Genomic DNA, 22303 nt, shown 5'->3' with positions numbered 1-22303 from the left:
ACGTGGACTTGAGACTGTACAGAGGGTCAGCTCCCCTAAACCCTCATTGTTTAAGGGTCAACTGTATTTGAATGTTACAGTTCCACTTGAAAGATGGTGTTTGAAGCTGCTATTACATAATTCTTGGCAGCCAGTAGCCAGTTGAGACAAAAAGGAATATGGGTCCTTTTAATATAATATGAATATGATTAACATTAAAAAAAAATCACTTGGGATATAAGTCGAGGTATTTTTTATTTATGACATATTTACATACGTACAAAATTGGCTTTATCCAATACATCATTCCTGCATAGTATCTTAAAAAACAATACCATATTCTGGGAGTAAAAATCCAAGTTTCTTAATTTATATATAACCTAACATCTTTTAGAACACAGAATATTACCAATTTGGCTTCACAGAACACAAATTCCTGTTTAGAATTTTTTCTAGCCAAGGAACAAAGTAAATTCAACAACATCTTAAACTAATTTAGCTGACCCTGAGTATATTACTAATTTGCATAATTTTGAATTAATGTATAATACACTTTCATCTGTACTGTTATCTACTTATATTTACTATCATACTATCATATTGTCTATATCCATTCATCTCAATTTTCTACCTCATTAATCCTTGAGAGAAAGAACAAAGAATGGGGAAGTAATAATAAGAGATTAAGAGGAGAAAACTACAGGTATTGGCTCAAACTTTTCCACCCAGAAGTCTGGGGCCCAGCTCTAAATCCAGGGTTACCTGATAAACTTAATAACAAGATGATATTGATCTGAATAATCTGAGTACCTTCTGTCAATTGAGGCTGATGTAAAATTGCTCTTCCTGCATTTCTTCCTATTCTCTTTCACAACACTTAATTAAAAAAGTATACAAACTTATCAAATTCAGTAAGTAGTTCTGGGAGCACTTCAAAAGAAAAAAAAAAATGACCAAAATAGTAGTGGCGAAGAACTGTGTTAAAGACAGGTTGTCCGAAGATGCTTGAGGGTAAAAGTCCCCAGCTCAACCCTCCCTAAAAAATGCTAGTGCAAGAATTATAAGGAAACAAGCAAGAAAAGAACAGGGCAGCTGGATGATTGGTGAAGGGTGCCGTGGCCTTAGGCTCATGACCAGCATATCTCATGCCAAAATACCAACAGTAAAAGACCTCCTGGCTAACACTGCCCTGGTGTGTGAGAGGTAATGAGTTACTTTTCTTGCCACTGGTACAAGAGGGAAATCCAAGAATGAAAAAGTAAACAAGAGGCTGGGAAAGTTGACTGTGGAGTCAGTCATGCACTGATGCCTTTCAAAGATAACTCTGGGCCAAAAAAGGAATAAGGGCGCCAGAATGAGATCATGTATTTATCTTTTCCATCTGCCTTTCCCTAGTCCTCACCCACTCACAAAGAGCAGAGGGTGCAAATTTACCAGGTGCAGGAAAATCATCTGCACCCAAACCACGGAATAACTCTGCCATTGCTATGTGGGGATTCGAAGAAAATTGTCCTCTAATGGGATGTCAATGTTAATGATTCTATGAAAACCACCCTCACTCAAAAACATCAACTAAGATATTTGAGACTTGGTAAAATAAAAAGAAAATTTTATCTTTAGGATCTGTAAAATTTCCCTATAATAGGAGGTTAAAAAAAGCAGAAATACGAACTACGGACATATGTTCCTTCATTCCTAACAGTCATGTGTCATCAGGCCAATGCCATGATAAAGGGTAGCTTTTTAAAATAAAGGATAAAAACAAATGGTAGAGAAAGGCTTCTCTTATTCATGAAAGACGGAGAAAACATAGACGAAGTGTTCCATAAATACCAATAAAAAGGGAAAATAAGTATTCCTCTGTCCCTATTATGCTATAGCAACCGGCTACATCTCTCTTCTTTCTCTCATTACTTTTAATGACACAGAAGTCTGAATTGCACTGAATGACAACTATACAGTGCATAGAAATTAACACATAACACAGATGGAAAATTAGTGCTTAATCTTCTCATCCTCAGGTAAAAAAAAAATAGCAGAAATCAAACAAGTACTTGAAATGATATTAATACAAAGCAAACATTACATGTAATGACAGCACAGGATAACAGCTTCAATACCTTAAAAGATTTTATAAGATTGTGCTGATTCTTTTATATCTAAAGAATTATATAGAAGAGTAAATAAAAATTAAATTACATTTATATAAGAAACTATCTTCAAAAAGTTATTTGAACTTTCATATATAGAGTTCAAAAGTATATGATGAACTATTTATTTTTGATTTGTATAAATCCCAAAATGGTAAAATATATTATCTGAGGGAAAAAGAAGCTTTCATTAAATACAAACATAATGGACTAAATAAACCAGGTTCACTATAAAATAGTTTCTTGGAAAACTTCCATAAAAAGTAAAGGCAGAATGGCACAAAGTTAGAAAAGCAGTGTTTAAGGCAAACTAAATAAGTAAGCTTAAAGTAAGTCATATGATCCCATAAACAACAAAGTTATTTCCTCTCAAAAATTTCTCTACTACAGTTGGAAAAATGAATTAAAGCAGAAATAATGGCTGTTGTCAGAGTTTACTTGGAAGCACTGAATACCATTATGCAAAAAACCCCAGATGCTTCTAATTTAAATATGCTTGACTCATTTACCACTTAGTTGTCATAGAGCAAATGAAAAAAATAAAATGCATTATCCCAGTGTTCATTGTACAGTATGAATGTGAAATGCTGAAACATTAAAAAAAAAAAAAAAAGAATTTTTCAGGCTATGTGTATAACATGATAACCAAAAAGAAAATGATCGATTCTGTTATTCTGGCCTATGTTAAAAATATGCATAGACAAGTGCACCATCTCCCTACAAGTAGGTGTCTTAGAGTCTCTTGTTGAGCACATGGCTTAGCATCAGACCTGTGATCACATGGATACACGGAAAGCTTCCAAGATGGACAGGGAAGAGATTAATCATGAATTAAAAGAAACAATGCTTTTAAACAGTGTTCGGTAAACATGTTCTTTAGTCAACTATTTCTTAAAAAACAAAATAATCAAGTACATATCATTAAGTTAAATATCTTAGCACATGAATTTGCACCTTATAAATTTGGTGTATCAAACTGTCCTATAAAAATATTTATATATTTGAGAACTATGGTACATGCAATTATATAATCAGAAAAAGGATCTGTTTCGTTTCATCTACTGGAATGACACCATACCTTTCTAAGAAAAAAACTGCAGCCTACAGGAAAATGATTAAAACAGCTGGACTGACTGAAGTTGTCCAGTTTAAGAAGGGACTGTCTCTTCTCCACCAGCAGCTCAAAGTTAGCAAGTGTCAGTATCCCAGGCCAGCCTTCTCACATGGTCCTGGGGGACAGGCGCTGTTTATACATGCCTGCTACTGCTTTGGCTGCACTGTAGATCATCTGCCGACGAGACATGCCAGTGAAAGTCACATGCCAATCAGTCCGGCTGACATTGAGTAAGCTCTTCTCCAGGACTTCGCCCACTGTCACCAAAAGGCCCGACCACCTCAGACTGTAGTCCTGGGGAGTTAGACTTTGAGCCTAAGGAAAAAAAAAATCGATATTTTAATACATTAAAAAACATCACTGGAAGTAGTTATGTCATAAATGACATTTCAAAGTCTCTCAGGTTACTTTTCATAGAGATTATGACAGACCCTGAGAAACACAGCTATGCTGCCAAATATATGAAGTTACAAGGCTACAAAAAAAAAAACAATATTGCACACATGGACTTGATTTACAATGTCTACACTAAGCTCATGTTGTTTAAATACAATCTAAGTCTTAAGCTAATGACTATCTAACGGAGCTCAGTATCAGAGGGCCTAAGTGTCAGTTCTATATTCAGTGTCACTTTAGGTTAATAATAAGATTAGTACTAAAATAGAAATGTTACTTTTATCTTTTTACAGTAATAAAATTCCTATCAGAAAGAGATAATATTGCATATTAAGGCTTCAACCCTATCAGAAAAGAATTGTTAAATTAATTTGCAGAAGAGTATTCCTGGAAACTTCATTTACGTGTGAATAAGTTAGTACCAATATATATCAAATAACATCCAGTCCAGGAGAGAGCATCAGCCACTGTTACATCACTTATACTTGACCCAGCCTATATCTGCTCCATGGAAATCATTTATTCACCTACACAGGAATGAAAAAATAAACTCATTGCCTGATATCCAAGAATGATATAGTTTTTTGGCTTTAGGGTGGTAAGTACAGTCCGAGGAGTATATCCATATGTAGAAAGGATCCATGCAGTGATTCCCAAATGTGCTATATATTACAATCCCCTGAGATGCATTTTTTTTTTAAACAAAACCAGTTTTCATGCTCCACCTAAGACCAATGAATTGGAAACTCACAGAAGGTTCCAAGAGAAAGAGCACAATACTTATAAAATAGTTTCCGAGAAAATTTGCTGTGGACAGCCCAGCAGCTGGGGAGCCTGCTCTGTCTTCCCTTCCACAGGGTACACTGCACTATCAGTATTCTACTATGTTTCAAAGAGAGACAGTAGATAAACCACTATGGTCCTCAGAACTGTGTTTCTCAAATGCGATGTGCACATGAAGCATCTGGGGAGCTTCTAAAGTTGCAGATCCTAATTCCACAGCCTTAGGTTAGGGCCCAAGAGTCTACTTTTTTTTTTAAGACTAAATGGGTAATGCACAAATCCTTTTTTTCCAGTTTTGAGATAAAATTGACATATATCACTATTTAAGTTTAAGATGTACACCACAGTGGTTTCACTTATATTTATTGTGAAATGATTACCATGATAATCACCCCATATTTAGCTACAATAAAAAGAAGCAAAAAAAAAGAAAAAAACCTTTCTTCTTTATGACAAGACCTCTTAGGATCTACTCCTCTTAACAACTTTCATATATATCATACAATAGTATTAACTACAGTCACCATCCTATACATTATATCCTCAGTACTTATTTCTCCCGTAACTGGAAGTTTGTACCTCATGACTGCCTTTCTCCTACCACCCTTCCTCAAGCGTGCATTTTTAACAAGCTCCCAGGTGATGATTATGATGCTAGGCCTAGGATCATACTTTTGAGGATCAAAATACTTGACATTATCAGCAAACATCCAGAGACTGGGTTTTTAATTGGGGGAGGAGGGATCATTTGTATTTGTTTAACCAGCATAAACTGTATAAAAATTTTTCCTGATTTTCACTAATATATTGATACATGCTGATTATAATCCCCTTGAGGGCTGATTTCTAGTCTCTTAAATTCTCTTAAAAAATTTCAACTACAAGGGAACACAGAATTGAACATCTTGCAGTGGATAAAACAAGAAACAGCATAGAACTGAAGAGCAAGGATAAGAGGAAGGAATCTCAATACCTATACTTTTGTATCTCAACTTTGTACCCTGTGAAAGAAATGAAATGACAGCAGAAATAGCAAAACAAAAAGCAAACGACACTCTTCGAATACCACTGTTCACAGTTAACCACATTAAGAGCTTGTGTGTACTTTTCCAGGTCTTATTTTCCTATTCATTTATATACATTTTAAAGTATATATGGGTATATGTGTGTGTATATATATGGATACTACATGCAGTTTATTTTCACTTAGCAATGTCATAGACAAATTTGAATATTAGTATATATAGTTTTGTTTTATTAGTATATACACTTTTGATGCTTTGTTCCTTGAGCATAATGTCTGTTTCTTTCCAATATATATTTTTAAAAACAGAATAAAAATTGTCCTTGCAGTGATCAGACATCTAGCAAAAGAGTCACCAACATTTTCTGAAAAGGGCCACATAGTAAATATCTTAGGCTTTGTGGGCCAGACAGTCTCTATAGCAACTACTCAATTCTCCTGCTGTAGCAAAAAAGCAGCCGTAAACAGTATGTAAACAAACAGGCCCAGGTATGTTCTTTACAAAAAAAAACTTCTTTACAAAAACAGGGGTCAAGCTAGATTTGGCTGTAAGACTTTTTTTTGTGTGTGTGTGCTAGTCCCTGATTTCAAGCAATGTAAGAATGACAGTGATAGAAGCAGCCTTACAATTACAAGGTTCCTAATGTTTTACCATTAGATCTGATTTTTGCTTTGACTTTCCAGTATACACATACCCTTCTAATCCTAATTAGCTAAGAGTTATTAGCACGGTTGTAATTTTTTTTTCTTTTTAATTTTTATTAGAGCGTAATTGATTTACAATGTTGTGTTTCAGGTGTACAGCGAAGTGAATCAGTTATACATATATCTACTCTGTTTTAGATTCCTTTCCATTATAGGCCATTATAGAGTACTGAACAGAGTTCCCTGTGGTATACAGTAGGTTCTTATTAGTTATCTATTTCATATATAGTAGTGTTTATATGTCAATCCCAATCTCCCAATTTACCCCTTCCCCCCTACCCCCTTGGTAACCGTAAGTTTGTTTTCTACATCTGTGACTCTGTTTCTGTTGTAAATAAGTTCATCTGTACCCTTTTTGTATATTCCACATATAAGCTATATCATATGATATTTTTCTTTGTCTTCACTTAGTATGACAATCTCTAGGTCCATCCATGTTGCTGCAAATGGCATTATTTTTTTCTTTTTTTATGGCTGCATAATATTCTGTTGTATACATGTACCACATCTTCTTTATCCATTCATCTATTGATGGACATTTAGGTTGCTTCCGTGTCCTGGCTATTATAAATAGTGCTGCAATGAACATTGAGGTGCATGTATCTTTTCGAATTATGGTTTGCTTCCGGATATATGCCCAAGAGTGGATTGCTGAATCATACAGTAGCTCCATTTTTAGTTTTTTAAGGAAACTCCACACTATTCTCCATGTGGCTGTACCAATTTACATTCCCACCAACAGTGTAGGAGGGTTCCCTTTTTCTCCCCACCCTCTCCAGCATTTATTGTCATTTTTAGTTTTTTAAGGAAACTCCACACTATTCTCCATGTGGCTGTACCAATTTACATTCCCACCAACAGTGTAGGAGGGTTCCCTTTTTCTCCCCACCCTCTCCAGCATTTATTGTCTGTAGATTTTTTTGATGATGGCCATTCTGACCAGTGTGAGGTGATACCTCACTGTAGTTTTGATTTGCATTTCTCTAACAATTAATGATGTTGAGCATCTTTTCATGTGCTTTTTGGCGATCTGTATGTCTTCTTTGTAGAAATGTCTACTTGGGTCTTCTGCCCATTTTTTTGATTGGGTTATCTGTTTTGTTTATATTGAGCTGCATGAGCTGTCTGCGTATTTTGGAGATTAATCCCTTGTCAGCTGCTTCCTTTGCAAATACCTTCTCCCATTCTGAGGGCTGTCTTTTCATTTTGTCTATGGTTTCCTTTGCTGTGCAAAAGCTTTTAAGTTTAATTAGGTCCCATTTTTGTTTATTTTTGGTTTTATTTCCATTACTCTAGGAGGTGGATTGAAAAAGATCTTGCTGTGATTTATGTCAAAGAGTGTTCTGCCTGTTTTCCTCAAGAGTTTTATAGTATACGGTCTTACATTTAAGTCTTTAATCCATTTTGAGTATTTTTGTGTATGCTGTTAGAGAATGTTCTAATTTCATTCTTTTACATGTAGCTGTCCAGTTTTCCCAGCACCACTTATTGAAGAGACTGTCTTTACACCATTGTATATCCTTGCCTCCTTTGTCATAGATTAGTTGACCATAGGTGCATGGGTTTATCTCTGGGCTTTCTATCCTGTTCATTTGATCTATATTTCTGTTTTTGTGCCAGTACCATACTGTCTTGATTACTGTAGCTTTGTAGTATAGTCTGAAGTCAGAGAGCCTGATTCCTCCAGCTCCATTTTTCTTTCTCAAGATTGCTTTGGCTATCTGGGGTCTTTTGTTTTTCCACACAAATTGTAAAATTTTTTGTTCTAATTCTGTGAAAAATGCCATCTGTGAAAAATGCCATTGTTAATTTGATAGAGATTGCATTAAATCTGTAGATTGCTTTGGTTTCCTTTGCTGTGCAAAAGCTTTTAAGTTTAATTAGGTCCCATTTTTGTTTATTTTTGGTTTTATTTCCATTACTCTAGGAGGTGGATTGAAAAAGATCTTGCTGTGATTTATGTCAAAGAGTGTTCTGCCTGTTTTCCTCAAGAGTTTTATAGTATACGGTCTTACATTTAAGTCTTTAATCCATTTTGAGTATTTTTGTGTATGCTGTTAGAGAATGTTCTAATTTCATTCTTTTACATGTAGCTGTCCAGTTTTCCCAGCACCACTTATTGAAGAGACTGTCTTTACACCATTGTATATCCTTGCCTCCTTTGTCATAGATTAGTTGACCATAGGTGCATGGGTTTATCTCTGGGCTTTCTATCCTGTTCATTTGATCTATATTTCTGTTTTTGTGCCAGTACCATACTGTCTTGATTACTGTAGCTTTGTAGTATAGTCTGAAGTCAGAGAGCCTGATTCCTCCAGCTCCATTTTTCTTTCTCAAGATTGCTTTGGCTATCTGGGGTCTTTTGTTTTTCCACACAAATTGTAAAATTTTTTGTTCTAATTCTGTGAAAAATGCCATCTGTGAAAAATGCCATTGTTAATTTGATAGAGATTGCATTAAATCTGTAGATTGCTTTGTACAGTATAGTCATTTTCACAATATTGATTCTTTCAATCCAAGAACATGGTGTATCTCTCCACCTGTTCGTGTAATCTTTGATTTCTTTCATCAGTATTTTATAGTTTTCTGAGTACAGGTCTTTTACCTCATTAGGTAGGTTTATTACTAGGTATTTTATTCTTTTTGATGTGATGGTAAATGGGGTTGTTTCCTTAATTTCTCATTCTGACCTTTCATTGTTAGTGTATAGGAATACAAGAGATTTCTGTGTATTAATTTTGTATCCTGCATCTTTACCAAATTCATTGATTAGCTCTAGTAGTTTTCTGGTAGCATCTTCAGGATTTTGTATGTATAGTATCATGTCATCTGCAAACAGTGACAGTTTTACTTCTTCTTTTCCAATTTGGATTCCTTTTATTTCTTTTACTTCTCTGATTGTTGTGGCTAGGACTTCCAAAACTATGTTGAATAACAGTCGTGAGAATGGACATCCTTGTCTTGTTCTTGATCTTAGAGGAAATGCTTTCAGTTTTTCACCATTGAGAACGATGTTTGCTGTGGGTTTGTTGTACATGGCCTTTATTATGTTGAGGTAGGTTCCCTCTATGCCCACTTTCTGGAGTTCTTATCATAAGCAGGTGTTGAATTTTGTCAAAAGCTTTTTCTGCATCTATTGAGGTGATCATATGTTTTTTATTCTTCAGCTTGTTAATGTGGTGTATCACACTGATTTGTGGAAACTGAAAAAACCTTGCATCCCTGGATAAATGCCACTTGATCATGGTGTACGATTCTTTTAATGTGTTGGTGGATTCTGTTTCCTAGTATTTTGTTTAGGATATTTGCATCTATGTTCATCACTGATATTGGCCTGTAATTTTCTTTTTTTGTGATAACTTTGTCTGGTTTTGGTAGCAGGGTGATGGTGGCCTTGTAGAATGAGCTTAGGAGTGTTCTTTCCTCTGCAATTTTTTGGAAGAGTTTCAGAAGGGTAGGTATCAACTCTTCTCTGAATGGTTGACAGAATTCGCCTGTGAAGCCATCTGGTCCTGGCCTTTTGTTTGCTATTAGATTTTTAATCACAGTTTCAATTTCAGTACTTGTGAGTCATATTTTCTATTTCTTCCTGGTTCAGCCTTGGAAGGTTATACATTTCTTATCTGTCCATTTTTTCTAGGTTGTCCATTTTATTGGCATAGTTGCTTGTAGTAATCTCTTATGATCCTTTGTATTTCTGTGGCATCTGTTGTAACTTCTTTTTCATTTCTAATTTTATTGATTTGCACCCTCCCCTTTTTTTCTTGATGAGTCTGGCTAAAGATTTATTGATTTTGTTCATCTTTTCAAAGAACCAGCTTTTAGTTTCATTGAGCTTTTCTATTTTTTCATCTCTATTTTATTGGGTTGGCCAAAAAGTTCGTTCAGTTTTAAAGTAAAAATAAAAGACACATTTTTTTCATTTTCACCAAGAATTTTACTGAATGTATTTACTAACCGAATGAACTTTCTGGCCAATCCAATATTTTTTTTTGCTCTGATCTTTATGATTTATTTCCTTTTGCTAATTTAGGGTTTTTTTTGTTGTTCTTCTTTCTCTAGTTGCCCAACAAGGTGGAAATTTTAAAAAGTTATGAAGACATAGGCAAATAAAGTAAATTTTGATTGGGAAGACATAGGTGAATAAAGTAAATTTTGATTGGGATGAAACAGAGGAAACAGAAGAGATTCACAGAACTTATCCCAGCAGGGTGGAAATCTTCAGATGGCCATTAGGAAACAGGATGAATAAAACAGACATAGGTGGGATTAAAACACAGGTTTTAACACAGCACTACCAAAGGTTAAGTGGGACTCCCTGCTGGTTCCCCAACATTGAAGGGCCCCAAATAAGTCTGCTCTATTTATCCTAGTTAGGAGAAATTTTAAAAGTCTAAAGGTAGAAATGACAATGAGAAATTTAAGCAGCAATCAACTGGAGCAGTGACTAGGCAGATTAATCAAGATAAAGACTGACAAATGGGCCAAAACCCCTTGGCTCAATCCCTAGTTGGGGACCCAAAGACTTTTGTACAAGAGTGAGTAAAATGGTCAGAAGTGGAGAAGAGAAGTTTCCTGGAGTAGAAACAGGAGTCCCTTGAGCTGTGTTACCAAAGTCCACTAGTGAAGGCCTGATGTGTGCTACAATTAGACTGAAAGAAAGTAAAAATGTAATGGTTGATAGGATTATAAAAGTTGAATGTTTAAGCAGGTATAACATAAGGAAGTGTGTCTCCTTTACCTGGATGGATATTTGGCTGGGGGACACTTCCCCTACCTAGTATTACAAAACCAAAACCCACTGATGAAGTCTCAATGGGGGCTACAGTGAGGAACATAAGTGATGATGGAATTACAGTATAAGTCTGTAGAAGACTTGGTGTGTTTGAACTGGTTTTCTGTGAAGTGACTGTGTTTTTTTTCACCTGATTATATTTTGGGGAAGGACACTGTATCTCACTGGAGAACGTTTCCCTTTTCTAGTATTGTAAAACAGAAGGGATGGAAAGCCACCCTTCGAGCATTATTAACTGGACATGCTATATGGAACCAGTAAGATTGTCTGAGCCTGTAGCGTGGAATAGAAGTTGGAGTGCTGGTAGGGACAAAATTCTCTGCGCCACAGCCCTATGTGGAACGTAGACTGAGGCTTATGGCAAAAATCTGTGAGTGCCTCCCAGCAATGACTGACTACTTGAACTTTGAACTAGAGAATTTCCATTTGAGGGGTGTTTACTACCTAGCCACTGGACATTATTAATTGAAGCTACTCGTATGACTAAAAGACATAAAATGATATTGAAATGTGAACTACCCGAAACGTGTGGGATGATAGAGGAACACCCTAATAGGGATGGCAGTGCCCGGAAGAGTTCCACCATAATGGAAACGGTTTATACAGGATCATGCTGTCTGGGGAATACAGGGAGGAGACTAACAAGCTCGGTGTCTCTTTTCCTCTAGGACAGATTTTGGAGTTACCCAAGAAGCTGCCAGAACTGACTGCCATGTAGACAGTGCCCTATGAACAGCTCTTAACAACCAAGAGCTGCTTGGTTTATGGGTAGCAGTTCGAAGGTGGATGGATAACATACTATTTGGAAGTCCACTGCTCTGACTGAGGAAGGTAAAAACAAATCAGATGGGCAAGGCTGAACTGCATGCTGTTTTCCCAGAAGTGATGAAAGAACTGAACAGTGATATAATCGCCTATCTTCTGGTTTTTACTGAGTCATGGGCAGTGGTCAATGGCCCGGCCATATAGTCAGGCAGGAGGGCAATGGAAATGCCCATATGGGACAAAAACCCTGTGGAAATCACTGTGGGAATTGGAGGGATGCATTAAAGTAGAACATGTTGATGCCCATCAGAAGAACTCCTTTCCAGGCTTGGAAGGTGAACAGAATCAACAAGCAGATATCCCCTTGCTCTCTCTCAAGAGGGCCACCTGGGTCCATGAGGTGAGTGAATATGGGGTTAGTGCAGCAATGCAGAGATGGGCTGAATCTAGACACATTCTTCTTGTACACTCTGAGGCACAAAATGCCAATAAAAACTGTTCTGTCGACCAGCAAAGAAGACAGAGACTGCAGATAGCTATGTGGCAGATTGCCTGTTGGGAAGGCCCTGAACATAGCTAGCAAGTTAGTTGGTAGCCCTGGGGGACTACAAACGGTTCTTCACGGGTAGAGACAGTGACTCTAGGTGGGGCTTTTCTTACCCAGTGGTAGAGGCAAATGCTCAGTTACAGTTTCTGGTTCAGCACTCTATGTTGGTTTTTTTAACACCTTTATTGTAACTATGTTTTTAATCTTTGTTACAATTCCTAAGGGTCTATAGGGCAAGATGTGCCTTCACTCCATCTGAAAAAATGGGGCTAACAGTGATTGCTGCTATATGGGCTGGTAGTAAAGACAGCCCACCTGTTCTGCACCTATGTAACCTTATCTGAATAGAAGTGGATGAGGAGGAGGCACCTGCTAGACTAGTGTTGCTGTCTGTAATCTAGATCAGCACAGTGGCTGAACCTAATGTCCCTTCCAAAGGTGGAAAAGTTTGGGTCTGAACCTAATGTCCCTTCCAAAGGTGGAAAAGTTTGGGTATGAATGGAGAAAAGGAAAAAAAAAAAGAGGCTCAGAGCAAGAGATGATACCATCTCTTAGCTCTATTATACCACATGCCTGAAAGGGTGAACCCATATACTGTATCTCTGACACCACTCCTGCTGTTTTTTTAAATTCAAGTATAGCTGGTTTACAATGTTGGGTTAGTTTCAGGTATAGCGCAAACTGATTCATTTATACATATGTATGTACAGATCTATTCTTTTTCGGATTCTTTTTCATTATAGACTACTACAAGATATTGAATACTGTATAGCACAGGAAACTGTAAGTCCTTGTTATCTACTTTTTATATAGTAGTGTGTATCTGTTAACCCCAAACTCCTGATTTATCTCCTTGCCCCACCCCCCTACTAACCCCTTTGGTAACCAAAAGTTTGCTTTCTATGTCTCTGAGTCTATTTGTTTTCTAAATAAGTTCATTTGTACCATTTCTTTTTTACATAGAAGTGATATGTATTTGTCTTTCTCTGTCTGACTTACTTCACTTAGTATGATAATCTCTAGGTCCATCCATGTTGCTGCAAAATGACATTATTTCATTCTTTTTAATGGCTGAGCAATATTCCATTGTATATACATACACCACATCTTCTTTATCCAGTCATCTGTTGATGAACACTTAGGTTGATTCCATGTCTTGGCAATTGTAAATAGTGCTGCTGTGAACACAGGGGTGTGTGTATCTTTTCAAAGTAGAGTTTTTGTCTTTTCCAGGTATATGCCCAGGAGTTGGATTGCAGGATCATATGGTAGCTCTATTTTTAGTTTTTTTATGGACCCTCTATACTGTTCTCCATAATGGCTGTACCAATCTACATTCCCACCAACAATGCAGGAGAGTTCCCTTTTCTCCACACTCTCTCCAGCCTTTATTATTTGTAGACTTCTTGACGATGGCCATTCTGACTGGTGGGAGGTGAGAACCTCATTGTGGTTTTGATGTGCATTTCTCTAATAATTATTGATGTTGAGCATCTTTTCATGTGCCTGTTGGTCATCTGTATGTCTTCTTTGAAGAAATGTCTCTGGGTCTTCTGCCCATTTTTTGATTGGGTTGTTTTTTTGTGGTAGAGTTTTATGAGCTGTTTGTATATTTTGGAGATTAATCACTGTTGGCTGCTTCCTTTGCAAATATTTTCTCCCATTCTGCAGGTTGTCTTCGTTTTGTTCATGGTTTCCTTTGTTGTGCAAAAGCTTTTAAATTTAATTAGGTCCCATTTATTTATTTTTGGTTTTATTTCCATTACTCTGGAAGACGGATCCAAAAAAATATTGTTGTGATTTATGTCAAAGAGTCTTCTGCCTATGTGTTCCTCTAAGAGTTTTATAATATCCAGTGTTACATTTAGGTCTTTAATCCACTTTTGTGTTTATTTTTGTACATGGTGTTAGAGAATGTTCTAATTTCGTTCTTTTACATGTAGCTGTCTACTTTTTCCAGCACCACGAGACTATCTTTCTCCATTGTATATTCTTACCTCCTTTGCTGTAGATAAACCGACACACTTGTGGTCAATTAATTTCCAGACTTTCTATCCTGTTACATTATTTGTGCCAGTACCATACTGTTTTGATGACTGTAGCTTTGTGGCATAGTCTGAAGTCAGGGAGTGTGATTCCTCCAGCTTCATTCTTCTTAAGATTGTTTTGGCTATTAGGGGTCTTTTGTGTTTCCATCCAAATTTTAAAATTATTCTAGTTTTGTGAAAAATGCCATTGGTAATTTAATAGGGATTGCACTGAATCTGTAGATTGCCTTAGGTAGTATGGTCATTTTAACAATATTGATTCTTCTATCCAAAACCATGGTATCTTTCCATTTGTTTGTGTCATCTTCAATTTCTTTCATCAGAGGAGTCTTAAACAGTTTTTGGAGTACAGGTCTTTTGCCTCCTTACATAGGTTGATCCCTAGGTATCCTATTCTTATTCATTTTGATGTGAATGGTAAATGGGATTGTTTCATTAATTAATTTCTTCCTTAATTTCTCTTTCTGAGAACTTAACAATTTCCACTCCTGCTTTTGAAACCTGCAAACCCATGTGTCCTCATGCTGGGAGGCATTCTCATGATAATTTACTAAATAGTTATTAATGACAAACTGAGATGCCAGTAATGTGCCAGTATCATTTAACATTTATGACTGTTTTACTATAAGGGATCCATGTTCAAAGACCAGGGAGTGGATTGTGAATTGTGAAATTTTGATTTATAAAATATTTATCTGGTCTTCAACATTGGTTTCTGGCACAGAGCTCCTAGGAACTTGGCTGGCTGCTAAGGGAATCAACTATGTGATTAGAGGGTTGGAACTTTCCCATTTATTCCTCCCCCCTAGGCCCCCTGCACCTCTGAAGAGGGGACTGGAGGTTTGAATCAATCACGCCCATCTAATGAGGCCTCCATCAAAACTTAAAAAGGATAGGGTTTAGACAGTTTCTTGGTTGCTGAAGGTGTGGAGGTTTGGAGAGAGTGGAGCACTAGGAGAGGGTAGGGAAGCTCCACCTTTCTCCATAGCTTGCCCTATGCATCTCTTCCAACTGGCTGCTGCTGACTTATATCCTTTTATAATACCTGTGATCTAGGGTGAAGTGGGTTTCCTGCATTCTGTGAGCCACTCTAGCAAATTAATGGAACCCAAAGAGCAGGTTATGAGAATCTCTGATTTCCTATGATATACAGCCAGTAAGTCAGAAGTTCAGGTAACAACCTGGACTTGCGATTGATAGGTGTCTGGAAAGGAGGGGCACAGGCAGTCTTGTAGGACTGAGCCCTTAACCTGTGGGATCTGACACTATTTCTAGGCAGAAAGGTGTCAGAATTGAGTTAAATTATAGGATATCCAGCTGGTATAGGAGAACTGCTAGGTGGCATGGGGAAAACTACTCCCCCCACACACTGGAATTCATTTCAGAACCCTTTTTAATGTTCTAATAAATACATTTCAAAGTTTTATTAGTTTTACTTAAGTGATACTGTATTATAATTTGTTCTTTGGTTAGGTTACAAGCTAGTCTCACAGAATAAAATGGAAAACTTTCTACCTCTATGCATGAGAATCATGTATTCTTTGACTACCTTGTAGACCTCACAACACCATTAAAACTCTGATTTTTTTGGAGCTAGATGAAACTCTTGCATCAAAAGGCTTCACTAAGATAATTAGGTTAAATCATATGAAACTGCCAAAATTTGACTGGTTTTGACTTCAATGAGCAACTTTGCATGGTTCAACCTAATAGTTATAAACTGCCATTGTTGATTCAAGAATATTTTCCTAGAAAATCAACCATTTTCTGTAATTTTTCTAAATTATTGGTATAACTGTACATAGTATTTGTTTACAATCTTTTAAAAACCTTCACATTGGAGTGAGTTTAATACTACCATGTATAAAAATGTTTTCTTCAACTTCTGAAAAGAAATTTTGGTAAAATTATGGTATAAGTAAGTAAAGGTTCAATAAACTTAAAAATTCCAAGCATAAATTCTTATTCCCTATCTAACCTGTAAACCCCTAAGAAGGCCACAGGCTGCTTTCAAGGGCTCTGTAAACATGTGAGCCAAATTTATATATGAGTGCATATGTCATACATGCATGCTCTTGGGGGAGAACCCAGTAGCTTTAGCAAATTCTCAAATACCTAAAGTCCCAAATAACTTTAGAGAGCTTTGAAATGACATTTAACAAGGTACATATATAAAAATGTGATGGAAATTCTATTAAATGGAAGACAGGAAAAATACCATTTCAGAGTACAAAGATTCCAATGTAAACAAACTTTTACATTCTATTTCATTTAAGAAAGGATTAAAAGTACATAAAAATATAGAAGGAATGAAAACCATTTTATATTAATGCTAACATTCTTCTGGAAACTATGTGGATAGGTAAACATTTTTCAACAAACTGAAAAGATATGTGACTTTCATCCAAGGTTTGTAAGTAAACTTCTAAATGTGTTTCTACATGTTTTTAAAGGTGAACAAACTAAAGAGGAAGATGAGGACAAAGAAAAAGGAACTAGAGTAACAGCGGAAAATAAAATGTGAGATAAAGGAGACAGTTAATGAAAGGTGAACATAAAACCAGAATAGGTAAATTTTTTTCTGATCACAAGGTAGTGAACACAGGAGAGAAAACAATGAGAAAAAGAGCATTAACCATGTAATGGCTTACCTTGACAAAGACCACTGGAAAATGAAAGTAAGAAGGTACTGAAACATGGAAGGAATAGAAAATTGAAAAGCAAAGGCTAAAAGGAAAAAGAGTGAAACAAAATCAAGAATATACCATATTTCCAATGAAAAATCTTATTTTGAAAACAATATTTCAGGTTTCTCTGAGGCATAATGAAAAAGAACAGGATAAAACTAACCTGTTGTACAAATTCCAAGGGTACTGGTGTGGCTTGTGTAAATGCTTCTAGATGAATACCATGCACAGGGTCTTCAACTATCAGACAGCCAATGTCAAACCATCTGCAACAGAATGTATGAGTTTCACGTTGTGTATGTGCTAAATGAGTTATGGTGAATAAAGTACTAACATTCAGATAAAACATTACCAGATTGATTAGAAAAAATTTCCTTGAAATTTTCAAGAGGACAATCCATAAAACAACATATAAAATTACCCTGTTGGCTTAGTTCCAAGAGAAGGAATAAAACAAAAACAAAAAATGGGGAAAAACAACAAAGAAAAAATGACTGAAAATTACTCATGGAAGTACTAACATTCAGATAAAACATTACCAGATTGATTAGAAAAAATTTCCTTGAAATTTTCAAGAGGACAATCCATAAAACAACATATAAAATTACCCTGTTGGCTTAGTTCCAAGAGAAGGAATAAAACAAAAACAAAAAATGGGGAAAAACAACAAAGAAAAAATGACTGAAAATTACTCATGGAAGTACTAACATTCAGATAAAACATTACCAGATTGATTAGAAAAAATTTCCTTGAAATTTTCAAGAGGACAATCCATAAAACAACATATAAAATTACCCTGTTGGCTTAGTTCCAAGAGAAGGAATAAAACAAGAACAAAAAATGGGGAAAAACAACAAAGAAAAAATGACTGAAAATTACTCATGGCAAGTTCCTTTCCTTGCTAAGATTTGGAGAAAAGAATGGCAATTAGGGGTGCTCAAATATGCAACAGATAAATCTACTCATGAAAATGCAAATAGCTTATCATAATTAAAAATGTCACTTGCTAAAATATGGGAAAATTTATATTACCAACTCTATAATTAATATATAGCAAAGTTGCAAAGTTACTATAAAAATAAACTCATTCAGGAAATAACAAATCCTCTCCTCATTCCTGATAAATCCTTCTAATCACACTTTCTGAACTGTTCACAACGAATCAGTCTTTGAAAACAGCCTCATGAAATCAAGAAAACTCTTCAATTTAAAGATACACGTAAAAAGTGATACATTTAAAAACTGACTTAGGTGAGGTCATCTGTAACATCACTAGCATTTTAACTAGCCAGAATCAGGAAATCATGAGTTTAAATGACAAGATACAGAGCAAGAAAATTTTAAAATATACAGATCAAAGTGCGATGAAATACAATATGAGGAAACTTATTTACATATTCAAAGAAACAATAAAACAATATGTAGAATAACTTTGCTGAGTGTTAAAAATGGCAGTTTATAATGTCTGTAGTATTCACATCCTAAAACTTTAAGAACTTAAATAGTTATTTTATTTATTATATGAATAATTATTTTAAATAATTTATTTGGTATATGATGAATCAGTATTTTATTTTACATGATTTGTGTATTACGCAGATGGCAGAGAATAATTGTAGTGACTAAGCTTCCAGGCACGGCATGGACGTCCTGAAAAGCAGCAACCCTGAAGGTACAAGCAGTCTCCCTACAATGCCGGTGAACACACACATGAGAAGAACTCCCCTTCCTCTCCAAACTACTGGTGTCAACCTGGATATCCCATTCTTCTCAACTCAAATCTAAACTGCCGTCACTGTCATGCCCACCGAGACCTCTTCCATTTCCCTAATTAGTGCTATTGGCTGAGGAAACGTTGTCTTCTCCCTCCTTCCTCCTGTCCTTCCACCCCACTCCCACTCCCCACCCATCAGGAGGAAGAATGGTGGTCTCCACTGTTCACACTCAAGGACAGTTACTAAGGAATGCTCTCCTTCTCCTCACCCTCTCCATGCGGTTGGTGAAATAAGATAGACTCGACCAATCCTATATGGAAGCTACTTGGACTTAAAAAAGGCTTAAGAATGGTGGTTCCAAGACATTTGGATTTCATGTAGCAGAAAAAAATCAAAATAGCACCTGAGGAGCTGACACAGGTATGCCAATTTGTATTTTACCAAAGAAAGACCATCCACTACCACCAGTCACTTCACAGAAGGACATTTTAACCCATTTCACACAAAACCCTTGGTTTTAGAACTTGATAGGTTAATCTCAGAATAAGGACAATTCATGCTAACACAGGTATTTTTCCATTTTGGTATAAAACATGCTAATTTTCCTCAAGTAGCATGAGCTGATGCAAAGTTTATCGCAAATAGCTAGGCCTATACTGGCTTTACTATTAGGAGCCAAACACCACTGGTCTTTTCTTGACTCAGTTATAAGCATGTATTTCCCTGACTTTATCTTCTGTGCATTTATTTCTCATGGGAACACCACAGAGAGAAGTAGCCAAAGCAAACTATCAAGTGTTTTGGGTCATGGGTTTGCTGTTTGTTCTCATGTCCTTCCTCTAATCCCCTTCTGTATCTTAATATTACAGCCTTTTCATTCTCTCTCCTCCTTAAACCATACTGGAAACCATCCACAGACTTCCTAATACCATTTACTATTCCTAATCTTCCTTATTTGCTAGTCTTCTGCTCAAAAAAAGGTAAGAAAAATACCACATCTAGGTATGATGGAGCAGTTGATGGCAGACCAATGCTCCCAATGAAAAGCTGGATGAGTATACAAGTCATATCTAATGGCATCCAAGAGCTGTAGAAGCAAGGAAGACAAAATGGAGTAACATTCTGGACAGGGACAACCTTTCAAAGGTATGCTGAAGACTCAGCTGACCCTGAGCACAACCCAGCCTGGACTCAGGTCAGTCTATCTAAAGTGCACCAAACTACCCCTTCCACACACCTCACTACTCTGTTTATTAGAGGGAAGAGTGAACCTTCTCAAAATTACCTCAAGACTCTCGAGTTTCTTATAAACAATTCCTGGCTTTCAAAGATTATGAGGCATCCACAAAGACAGCACCTTATCGTCACACCAAAAGGAGGCTAAAATAGGCCCACACACTGGATTCAGTAGACAAGGATCTTAAAGTAAATGACTCATATTCAAGGAAAGAGAGGTAAAGACAGTCGAAATAGAAAATATAGGTATTCAATAGTAAATTAAATCTACTTTTAAAAAAATCAAAGTATGAGCTACACAGCAGAAGAGAGGTAAACAGAAGGTACTGGAACTAAAGAACAGAGAAAAATCAGAGTGAGGAAGTAGGGGAAAGAGGGGACTGACCAAATGAGAACTCTGAGGCACAGTCAGAAGGTGAACAAGCATGTAATTAGAGTCCTAGAAAGAGAAGAGAGAAAATGGGCCAGAAGCCAATTCTGAAGATACAATGGCCAAGAACTTTCCAAAACTGATGAAAGACATAAATCCAATGAAAGAAAGAATCAAGCTCAGGTAATCCACAAAAATTCAATACCTAAGCAAACACCCCTGTACATACCATAAAACTGCAAAAATAAAATGACAGAAAAAATCCTAAATGCAGCTAAACAATACATTCTCTTCACAGAAACAAGCTGGATAGCTGATGTAACAGAAATGATGGAAGCCAGAAAACAGTACAACAGCATCTTTAAAGTACTGAAAGAAAAGATCTGCCAGTCCAGACTTCTACATCCAGAAAAAAACACCCTGTGAAAATAAAGGTGCTTAAAGGCACTTTCAGACAAAAGCTGAGAGAACTCCTGCTAAAGTCTTCCATCACAATGTATATAGTACCAAAGGATGCTCTTTAGGCAGAATGAAAATGATCCCAGACAGAAAAACCAAAAATGCAGGAAAGAATTGAGAATAAATATGTGAATAGAGTGTACAGAACTATACTAATACTAATGTCTTAGGAGTTTAAAATATATACACAATTAAGATACTTAAAAATACTGCAAAAGATGAAGGGGGTAAATGGTATTGAAAGTACAGTATTATCAAGTCATAATTTTTATTAAAACATAATACATGGAAAAAGGCACAATGGAATCTCTAAGGTAGCCCTTAAATGAATATTTCATTTTTCCCCTCTGTTAACCTTTTAATATTCATCATCACTGGATGGCTGCTTGGTGCTTACATAGAAGTTCAAACTTCCCAACCTAGCAATCAAAGCTCTTCAGTCTGTCCCCAAACTACTTTTTGATTTCCTATCCAACAGTGTTCAGCCAAGCTGATAAAATCACTGACCCCAGAATACATCTTAATCATCTTCACACTTTTCCTCCATGCAGAATGTCCTACCTATTCTTTTCTACTTAACCAAATTTTACCCACTCTTCACAATTGAGCTCAAGTCCCAATCATTCATGAATCTTATCTGACACTATCTCCACATCAAGTTAATTCCACTGAAAATGCATATAGCATTTTATGTACAGCCCACATGCAGCAATGAAGACCCAATGCAGCCAAGAATTTAAAAAATAAAAAAATCGTATGTTCCTCTATTGACATGTGTTTGGTGATACCTATCAATCAGTGTGAAAAGATACTAAAAAATAAAAAACGATGAATTAATTATGTTGCTGGAGGTTTTTTCCAAACTAAATAGATGAGAGGTAGTGTTCAACAGAACTCAAACCTGGTGACTGCCTCCAGGCCCTCTTGCCATACCTTCCATTACTCTGAATGACTGTGTAAATGATTGTTACTGGAGGTCAACATCCAAGCCAATAACTAAACCACTGTATCATATGTAATTGATTATTAACACAATCTTAGCATGCAGGCAATACAATCTCCATTTTATAATTAAAAAGGAGAAACAAGAGTAGAAATGTGAGCTAAGCTACACAGGTCACATAGCTAGTTAGATGATAGAGCTAGACCAGAACGTAATTTTCTCTCTGGTTCTAAAATAGGATACATTTATTACTAGATATTCAGTGTAAGCAATCATACTTTGCTCCTAAGAGAAACATAATAAGCCTCTTACTGAACCATTATACGCCAACAAACTGGACAACCTAGAAGAAATGCATAAATTCCTAAAAACACACAACCTACTAAGACTGAATCAAAAGAAACAGAAAATCTAAACAAATGGATTACTTGTAAGGAGACTGACTCAGTAATCAAAAACCTCCCAACACACAAAAGTCCAGAACCATATGGTATCACTGGTGAATTCTACCAAAGATTTAGAGAAGAATTAATACCAATCTTTCTCAAACTCTTCCAAAAAACAGAAGATGAGACACACTTCCAAAC

The 22303-nt window shown here is 36.2% G+C and overlaps 1 protein-coding gene across 4 annotated transcripts in view; it reads right to left on the bottom strand.

Moving 5' to 3' along the window:
* Window positions 1-226: 226 nt before the first annotated feature.
* The window catches only part of PRRC1 (proline rich coiled-coil 1), a 46033-nt gene continuing 23956 nt past the window's right edge, over window positions 227-22303 (bottom strand). For all 4 annotated transcript variants that reach the window (XM_007123465.4, XM_007123463.4, XM_007123462.4 and 1 more), the window contains 2 exons: window positions 17157-17259; window positions 227-3558 (listed from right to left, as the gene is read on the bottom strand). In XM_007123465.4, coding sequence (XP_007123527.1) covers window positions 3349-3558; window positions 17157-17259 — 313 coding nt within the window. In that variant the 3' untranslated portion in view covers window positions 227-3348. The remainder of the gene's footprint in view (window positions 3559-17156; window positions 17260-22303) is intronic.

The sequence above is a fragment of the Physeter macrocephalus genome, chromosome 8 (assembly GCF_002837175.3).
Source record: "Physeter macrocephalus isolate SW-GA chromosome 8, ASM283717v5, whole genome shotgun sequence".
NCBI lineage: Eukaryota > Metazoa > Chordata > Mammalia > Artiodactyla > Physeteridae > Physeter > Physeter macrocephalus.
Note: the sequence above shows the minus strand (reverse complement) of the source record. Positions and strands in the feature narration are given on the sequence as shown.